This window comes from Malurus melanocephalus, unplaced genomic scaffold (assembly GCF_030028575.1).
Source record: "Malurus melanocephalus ecotype Western Australia unplaced genomic scaffold, MMel_1.1 scaffold_107, whole genome shotgun sequence".
In the NCBI taxonomy this organism is placed as follows: domain Eukaryota; kingdom Metazoa; phylum Chordata; class Aves; order Passeriformes; family Maluridae; genus Malurus; species Malurus melanocephalus.
In genome coordinates this window covers 1,651,980-1,661,447 of record NW_026623339.1, presented here as the reverse complement: position 1 = coordinate 1,661,447, position 9,468 = coordinate 1,651,980, and the positions used below count along the sequence as shown (strand labels likewise).

Sequence of the window (9,468 nt, the reverse complement as noted above, 5' to 3'; positions counted from 1 at the left end):
ACTTTTCCAAGCACACAGACAAACAGGACAGATTTTTCCCCAAAATCCATCCATCACTGCCCAACATCACCTTTCCCAGGAGCAGATCCATATCCAARGACACCGTGCAGCCAGATCCAGTTTGTCTTTCCTGGGAAGGAGGGAGGGAAAAGCTGTGTCCCAAGAGGCTGCCACAGAGCCTGGATTTTGTGGCAGGGCTTGTCCCTYGTGCGTGCTGGCATCGTGAGCAGTCTGCTCTCCCAGAATTTTATTCTCTCCTCTCCTGAGGGGGAAGTTGAGGGGTTGCAGGGTGGTTGCCTGGATTGTATTTCGGGTGGAAAAGGAGGAAAGCAGCCAGGATTGAGCAGAGGGAAGGSACTGGACAGCTCTGGGTGGGAGGAAGGACAACCTGCAAGTGCAGGGGGCTGGTGGGTTCAGTCTGTGCCAGGGCTTGAGGAGAAAATGGGAATAACTGGGATGTCCTTTGGTGCACTTTGGTGGAGGAGGTGACTGGGGTGCTGTGCTGCTGCTTTCCCCCTCAAGGATCCCCAGGAATGGGCTGGGAGTTGTGGGAATTATCTCCACATCCTGTGCAGCATCGCTGCTCCACATCAACCCAGCATCCTCAGGCAGGGCATGGATGTGGATGGGGATCCAGGATTGTTTTTGGATCCCCACTCCCCCCTGAACCTGGGACAGGCAGGATTTTTGGTTGAACTCTTGATGGAAATCTCACCAACAGCAAAATTCTCCGTTTTTGTGCTGATACAACAAGGCCAAAGCACAAAGAGAGCTGAGCTTGCAGAATCMCYGAAAATCTGCTCCAAAAGAGAWTAAAYTRTTATCTCAACGAGGCATCGACCYAGACCTCCCCCAGTGATGGGGACCWGCTCTTCCTTTTGCCCTGCRAGCCCTGGTGCTTCTTGGAAATGGAAATATTTCCTCTGGCTCTGTCCTGAGTCCAACTTGGTCAGCAMTGTCAGGTCTGCTCCTGCCAAGGAGGAGGCCCTGTTTTTATTGATGGCCAAAGTGTCCTCATATTTTGCTTAGCTTAGATAGAAAAGCCACTTGGTTTGCCCAAGATGATGAGGACTATTAAAATGTAGGCTGCTGTTATTGATTATTAATGCAGAGCTCTTCCTAAAAGCCTCTCGATTGAAGCTGGTAGAACTAATCTTGTCTGAAGCGAGATTTGATTGATTTCCTTTGAAATCAGAAAAGAAAAAATGCTGGAAACATCCATCTTCCTCTTATATTTTCCTTATGTAAAAGCCTGCCAATGTTGCAGATTTTTTAATGTCACAAACCAGAAAGAAAACAAGAAAAAGAAAAAATAAAAATCCCCTCTTTTGGCTGCTCAGCTTTGATGAAACTCCCCATAAAAATGCCAAGGAGCTGACAAAAGGAGCTCCCCAAAGCCCACATATCACTTCTGGTTTTCCTAGTGGAGAAAAAACTCTCCATCCATTCCCCAGGCAGCCCTGCTGGGGCTCTCCCATCTCCCTGGCAAGTATTTTCTGCCCAAAAATCAGATTATGCGCTCCAAATTGGGGTCATCCTCAGGAAAAGGAYGCCTCCCAAAAATCATTGGGATGAAAYCTGAAAGGCTGGRTTGYSTTTCCCWYRTCCTTCATCCAAATGTTTCCCAGGMCAGGGAGATCCCTGCTCTGCCTGGGATGGATCCCTGGGATGCTCYAACAGCTCTGACTTGGGGCACAGGAAGGGGCAGCAGCTTTTTCATCCTTCTCACCCTCAGTACGATGGGACAGTCAGCCTGGAAATCAGGGAAAGAGCTCAGTTTGGCTGCAGGGGAGGCATGGAATTGTGATAAAACTGTGGGGTCAGGGAAACGCTAATTCTGGGCTCATCTGTCCTCCTGTGTGAGTGGAGATTGATCTTTTCCCATTTCACCAGCTGCAGGATGGAAAAAGGGSCACCTCAGAGAGGTTTGGGTTGTTTTTATTGTTTAATCCCTGGCGTGATGATCCGACAATTGAAGGGAAGCGGGAGAGGGAATCTTCATCAGGAAATGTAATGACAGGACAAGGGCAGGGTTGGATGGGATTTTGGGAAGGAATTTCTCCCTGTGAGGGTGAGGAGGCCCTGGCACAGGGTGTCCAGAGAAGCTGTGGCTGCCCCTGGATCCCTGGAAGTGTCCAAGGCCAGGCTGGACAGGACTTGGAGCACCCTGGGACAGTGGAAGGTGTCCCTGCCCATGGCAGGGTCTGGAATTYTATGGGATTTAAAGTCTTTCTCAACCCAACCCATTCCATGATTCCCACTGAGTATGGGAATAAAAGCTCTGAATTCTCTCATCCATGGGGTCACTGGTGCAGCCCAGCCTGGGGCAGATCTCCCACCCCACACCCGGGGGGCTGGGATCTGTAAGATCAGGGATTTGGCAGGAATTTATTGCACCTTAGATGAGTGGATCACTCAATCAGCTCAGCACRGCGTGAGCCCTACAAATCCACACTGAACACTCGTAAATCGTAAATGTAAATATTAAATCGCTGCTCTGGGAATTGCCTTTTGTTACCTGATTAACCCTAAACTCGATTAGCAGCAAGAAATACACACAGAAAAGAAAAAAAATCAAAGGGAGAAAATTCGACTCGAATTCCACCGCCTGTCAGCGCCACCTCGCCTCCCGCTCCGCTGCAAACGCTGCCCTATTTTGAAAGCTTCCTGCTCACCTCAAAATTATTACAAAGACCTCAAAACGGCCCCGTTTTCTCTGGCAGCAGCTCGCAGATGAAATGTGTCGGCTTTGCCANCACTGAACACTCGTAAATCGTAAATGTAAATATTAAATCGCTGCTCTGGGAATTGCCTTTTGTTACCTGATTAACCCTAAACTCGATTAGCAGCAAGAAATACACACAGAAAAGAAAAAAAAATCAAAGGGAGAAAATTCTACTCGAATTCCACCGTCTGGCAGCGCCACCTCGCCTCCCGCTCCGCTGCAAACGCTGCCCTATTTTGAAAGCTTCCTGCTCACCTCAAAATTATTACAAAGACCTCAAAACGGCCCCGTTTTCTCTGGCAGCAGCTCGCAGATGAAATGTGTCKGCTTTGCCACTTTCCAAACCTCGTCACTGCGGTTTGCGCGTAAATTCCTTGAAGTTGCAGCGAATCCCGGGCGGATCGGCTTCTGAAGAAACCCAGGAATAACATGAGAGGGGATATCACACACCAAAGCATGGATTTATTGGCAAAGTTTGTGGCTTCGTTGATTTTGGGGTGTTAATTTGGGAATTGAAACAGCAGAGCGGGGTTTTCTCCCACCCTGTTCCCATCAAGGACCGTCGGGAGGGAATTGGTTGCCCAGAGAAGCTGTGGCTGYTCCTGGATCCCTGAAAATGTCCAAGGTCAGGYTGGACAGGGCTTGGAGCACSCTGGGATAGTGGAAGGTGTTCCTGCCCATGGCAGAGGGTTGGAATTGGATGATCTTTCAGATCCCATCCAACCMAAACCATTCCAGAATTCTCTGGACAGAGAYGCTCACAGAGAGTTTTGCTTGGTTTTTGCGAGCAAGCCCAGCTCAAAAAAATACAGAGGAAAACCAGGAAAGAATAACTCAGTGAATGAATTCAAAATCATTTTATCAGGGAGGCAGGAGAGGAGACTTCAGTCTCTCAATTGATTTAGCAGTCAGGAGGGGCGGAGAAATTTGATTTATTTTTTTTCTAATATTTCATTTCCATCTTCTAATCTTGGGGGAGGATCTGAAAAAGGGAAATAATCAGGGGAGAGAAAATCTAACACTAACAGTGAGACCGATTGTCAGGGAACAAAAAATGATACAGCAGAGGTAAAATTCTCTGCAGATATGTTTTTCTTTTTTTTGGCTGAAAAGCCCGTTCAGCTCTCAGCAGAAAGTACCCACTCTCACTGCCCCTCTGGAGTGACACTGTTCAAGAACAATGAAGAGGTGATGTTTTCCTGCCTGAGAATTCCTGGTGGCAGGAGATGGGAATCAAAAAGGCTGTGGGGGAACAGAAATCCATGAGAGCAGCTCCAGGTTTTTGCTAGATTGATCGGAGAGGAGCAGCAGGTTGATATTTTCCAGGGGGAATGCTGGCTGACGGCAACCAATAAATCCTCACTGATTTATTGCTTTACAACCCTAATTTACCAACAGTTGACACAATTTCTTGATCACACGATTAATTAATTCATCCTCTTGATAAAGACTGAGGATAGTTCATGTTTTCACCCCATGGCACTGCCAGGAGCTGGTGGTGGGTGCAGCCTCCTGCTCCCTTCAGGCAAAATAACAAACTCCTGACCCCGGGCATCAGGACTGGGGAATCTGTGGGGTCACTGAGTGTTTTTGGGATCTCTTACTCAGAACTCCAGTTGTTTTACTCTTGAGGGAGGGCTGTGCTCCATCACTTGGGTGGATACATGCTGTGCAAGGGAGCAGATGGCTCCAGCTGTTTGGGTCATTCCTGTTTGGATTTCCAGAGGTCAGTGACTTTCAGGGAGTTGTGCAGAGCCACAASGTCCCCCCTGATCCCCCTTTTCTCCAGGMTGAGCCCCTTTCCCAKCTCCCTCAACCCCTCCTGGTRCTCCAGACCYTTCCCCATCTCCCTKGACCCTCTTCAGCCCCTCAATGTCTTTCTTGTGGTGAGKGTCCCAAAACTGCCCCCAAACAGCATCACCCACTCCCCACTTTGCTTGCAGGGCTCATCCCAACACATCTTCAAGCCTTCCCAAAGGCAAGGTTACTCCTTGCTCTCCCCAGGCCCATCTCAGTTGTAGGTTGTGTTTCTTCACTAACAAATAATACTAGGGTGGTGTCCTTTCCAATTCCCAATAAACACTGGTGGGAGTTACTCCTTTCCTCTGGAGTCAGTCCCGTGGCACATTGTTCTGTGCTTCTTCACCCACCCCACTCCCTGGTGTTCCCTTGAAAAGGGCAACAGTACAGAGTGAGTTATGTGCCATGGCTGGAAGCTGCTGAACATTCTCTGCGCAGAATAATTCTGGTGGAAAAATCAGCTTCTTAGAGCGTTTTTTATTCCTGAAAACTGAGCTTTTTTTTAAAGCATTTTTATTCCCCAGGAGACCGTGTGGAGTTCAGATATTGCACTCAGCAGTTCGATGACACTTTGTGTCATGGACTCCCCATCCCKGGCAGTGTCCAAAGCTGGGTTGGAATTCAGGGCTTGGAAAACCCTGGGAAAAGAGAAGGTGTTCCTGCTCTTGGCAGAGGGTGGCAATGGGGTGGTCTTTAGGGTCCTTTCCAACCCAAATTCCATGCCAGAAAGCGGTGGGAAATCATTAAATCGGGGTGTTGAGCCCAGAGAGCAGCTCCCAGCGAGATTTTAATTTGGCAAATTAATTTCTCCTCCCCGCTGAGGGCCAGAATTCTCTCACAGCTGATTAGGAACAAAAACCACCCCCTCCTAACCCCTGACCTCTCCTCCTCCCRCAGGTACCTGGGCATCACGCGGCCRCTGACCTACCCKGTGCGKCAGAACGGGAAGCTGATGGCCAAGATGGTGTTCACCGTGTGGCTGCTGTCGGCCTCCATCACGCTGCCGCCGCTCTTCGGCTGGGCCCAGAACGTGACGGTGGAGCGSGTGTGCCTCATCAGCCAGGACTTCGGCTACACCGTCTACTCCACGGGYGTGGCCTTCTACATCCCCATGGCCGTCATGCTGGTCATGTACCGCCGCATCTACAAGGCGGCCAAGGTGAGCGCCGAGAAGCACCGCTTCATGGACCTGCCCCGCCATTACGATGACGATGGTGTTTACTGCCTGGAGGCCTCGGCCCGTGTCCACCACAGCTCGCGGCGCGCCAAGGCCGCCGAGGAGTGCGCCACGCTCTCCAAGCTGCTCCGCCAGGACCGCAAGAACATTTCCATCTTCAAGCGGGAGCAGAAGGCCGCCAGGACCCTCGGCATCATCGTGGGGGCYTTCACCTTCTGCTGGCTGCCCTTCTTCCTGATGTCCACGGCGCGGCCGTTCATCTGCGGCGTGCGCTGCAGCTGCATCCCGCTGCGGCTGGAGAGGACCCTGCTGTGGCTGGGCTACGCCAATTCCCTCATCAACCCGCTCATCTACGCCTTCTTCAACCGCGACTTGAGGACTACTTTCTGGAACCTGCTGCGCTGCAGGTACAGGAACATCAACAGGAGGCTGTCGGCCGCCAGCATGCACGAGGCGCTGAAAGCCACCGAGAGGCAYGAGTGCATCCTGTAGGGCTGGGCTCGCCGGTTCCTGCCTCTCCACGCCGGGTTCTTGCTGACCAGGCYTCCCAGGACATGGCTGCTGGGAGTGACGGCCCTTCCCTGTGGCTCTCCTCACCTCTGGGATGAGGGAATTTTGGGAACAGCCCTTCCTTCTCACTCTGTCCCAGGTGGGAGAAACAGCAACACCCGGGGGATTCTRCCAACGACTGTGGGCAAGTCACACCACCTTTCTGTGCCTCGGTTTACCCATCTGTTATTTAAAAAATAAAAAAAAAAATTAAAAAAGGAAAAGAAACCCTCCCAGCCAACCAACCAACCAAACGAAAAATAAAAAAACAACTAAAAACTTGATAAGACTGAGGCTCTCCACCTTCAAAAAGGGCTCTAAGGTCTGTGGAGGGCGCACAAAACCCTGTGTAAAGATGACGTTGGCTGCACTTCCCTGTGGAATCTGACAGCAGCTCCGTTGGACATCCAAGGCCCCAGTGCCATCCCAGCTTTTCCAAACCCTTTTCCCCGATGTAATTGCATTTCACACCCCGAGCTCACGTCCAGATTTGCACGTCAGAGCAGAAATACCAACGGCCCCGATTCCCCCCACACCGTAGCACTGCAGCACTTGAAGGAGACGGATTTGTGGGATGAAACACAAAGGAACACGGAGCTTCTTTTATGGTTGGATTGGGAATTTTGACACCTCCTCCTCCTCCTCCTCCTCATCAGGGCAATGACCAGAGAGCAAAGCCGGTCGTGTTTATTGGGTTGTACTGTAATTCATTCCCAGACAAGTGACGTGTGCTCATCATTCGTGGCTAATTGACTCCATAAAAGCACGCTTTGGTTGACAACAGAAAAAAAAAAAAAAGCATATAATTTCTCTGACAGCTTTACAGTGTTTCGGTATGATGTCCAGCAAGCTTGAAAAAGAAAAATGCACTGAATGATGTTACCTTTTTCTAAAAAAAAAAAAAAAAAAGTTTAAAAAAGGTCTAGTTTCCTTATTTTGGTGTAGAATCTTTAGTCTCTGATTTCATAGGGTCTCTTTCACTTTTATGTGGTGGTGGGACTTGTCTCCCTGCAGTTGTCTTCGCTTGTGACCAACCTTGGCATGGCAGCCTTGCAGCCCATTTGGTCACAGAATCACAAAATCCCAGAATGGTTTAGGTTTAAAACCATCTTAAAAACCATCTTAAAAACCATCTTAAAAACCATCCTAAAAACCGTGGGCAGGGACACCTTCCCATCCAGCCAGGCCTTGGACACTTCCAGGGTAGTTGATATCTGCTCCAGCTCTTGTTGAACATCGCTGGGTTGGTTTTATTTGGTTTTGGCTGTCCATAGGCAAAGGGAAGGTTGTTTGTAACCTTCTTTTCACTCCAGGTTTTCTTTACCCAGCACGAGTGGTGCAGTCCCACCTTTGGGACCATCAGGAGGTGTGATGCCTTTACCCATATCCCAGCTGGGTGTTGGATATCCTGGCTGCCTGCTGGTATGGTTTGTCTCGATATTTCTCCTGTGATGAGAAATGCAAAATAGTTTGTTTTTCATACAAAATATCAAACAATCGATATTTCTCCCATGATGTGTTTTCTGGCCTCMTTCTGCCTCTTCTCAGATTTGTTTTTCCAGAGAAGCCCAGCGAGWTTTCCAGCTCACAGTGATGGTTCACAGTGGGGGAAGTGGCTCAAATCCACTGGGAATGTCCCGAGGGATTGAGAGTTTGGACACAGCGATGTGTCCAGATGTCGTCCGAGCTCRTGTCCTCACAGATGGAGTCAGAAGTGCACAGAGGAGCAGTGAGATTGTTGCTGTTGTCCCCAGAGGGAGATGTTTAAAGACCAGACAGAGCAGGGWTTTGAAGGAAAACCTAATCAGGAGTGATCCTGATCCTAAAGGATTTAACTGGAGTCCCACACACCACCAGGGCATGGTCTGAGTGGTCATTCCAGGACTTGCTTCTCTAAACCAACCCCTTTTCCTCTCAGAAATCCCTCCAGGACAGCATCTCCTCTGCCACCACATCTCAGCAGAGCTGTCACTGCTTTTGTCCTGCCAGGGGGACGTGGAGCTCCTGCAGGGTCTGATTTCCTCCCTGAGCTCCTCCAGCTCCTCCCCTGCCCTTCTGACAGAGCTGTCTGGATTAAAACTGCCCAGCTGCTCGTTCAAGCTGGCTGGGCAAGGATGGGAGAGCTCCAAGACAGCCCATTTCACATCCAGCACGTAACAAAATCTGCTTGTGCTGCTGCAGTGTATTCATTGCTGTGCCTGAGGTCATAGTTTTAYTTATTTCCTATGTTTCGGGTTTCTAAACGGCCTTAAAAAAATTGTAATTTTGTTTAATTCCACTTAACATCCCTTTTCTGATGGCATTTCTATGACTGCGTAAAAGAGGTATGAAACAGTGTTTTACTTTTTAAACTAAATCATACAAATTCGGGTTTTTCTGGTTTGATGTTTCTTCCAGAATTAAAAAAATAAGGAAAAGAATATGATTCTGGATGATCCAAACCCCAAACTACTTCTAAGCAAGGGATCAAGCAAAATGGTTTGTCATACGAAAAAAAAAAAATATTGTTTGCTTTGACTTAGAATGGAATGTTTTGTTGCTCCCAAGGCTCACCTGATAAATGCTTCTACTGCTTAAAATGAGAATATAAAGGGAAAAAAAGATAATTAAAGAAAAGCTTTCTTCCCAGAAACAATTCCACAACTTTGCATCCAAAAATATTTAAACATGACAGCTCCACTAAAAATATTTCGGTCAAAAAAATGACGAGATTGGTTGCTTTTCCTAGAAGTGATTGACTCAAGCTTTGAGACATCGGCCTAAACTCTGGCTTTTTAACTCCCCAAGATTAAATTGTGCTTGGGTTCAATAAAATAATGGGAATCCAAAGACACCAGGGCCTTTTCCACACACGAGCAAGCACCARCCATTTAGTCAAGATCCTTGAAGATGAGCCGCTAAATCATGCTGAAAATACACCGTGGGTTTTAATTTTTTTTATTTTTTTTTAAATCAGACAGGAATCAATGCATTTGGCATCTGCAAAAAAAATCCTGGCTTAAAAATAAACCTGAGCCATTTTGGAACCGATTTTAGCGCACACACACACGTGTGCCTGAGCAAACTAAGAAGAGAAATTAGCTCTGAAAGAGTCCATGTTTAGGCAAAAATGTGAGCTCGGGGAGAAAATCATCAATTTAGGAGGATGAGGGAAACTTTTGTGGACAATGAGAGATTCCCAGCAGGGCAACAGCAACACAGTGGAAAAGAATGAGGA

General features: G+C 48.4%; 1 protein-coding gene across 1 annotated transcript in view; it reads left to right on the top strand.

Annotated features, from left to right (window-relative positions):
- Positions 1 to 6,240, top strand: part of LOC130575470 (5-hydroxytryptamine receptor 7-like) — an 8,637-nt gene extending 2,397 nt beyond the window's left edge. The window contains exon 2 of the mRNA XM_057369375.1: positions 5,423 to 6,240. Within this exon, the coding sequence (XP_057225358.1) occupies positions 5,423 to 6,194 (772 nt within the window). The 3' untranslated portion in view covers positions 6,195 to 6,240. The remainder of the gene's footprint in view (positions 1 to 5,422) is intronic.
- The last annotated feature ends 3,228 nt before the right edge of the window (positions 6,241 to 9,468 follow it).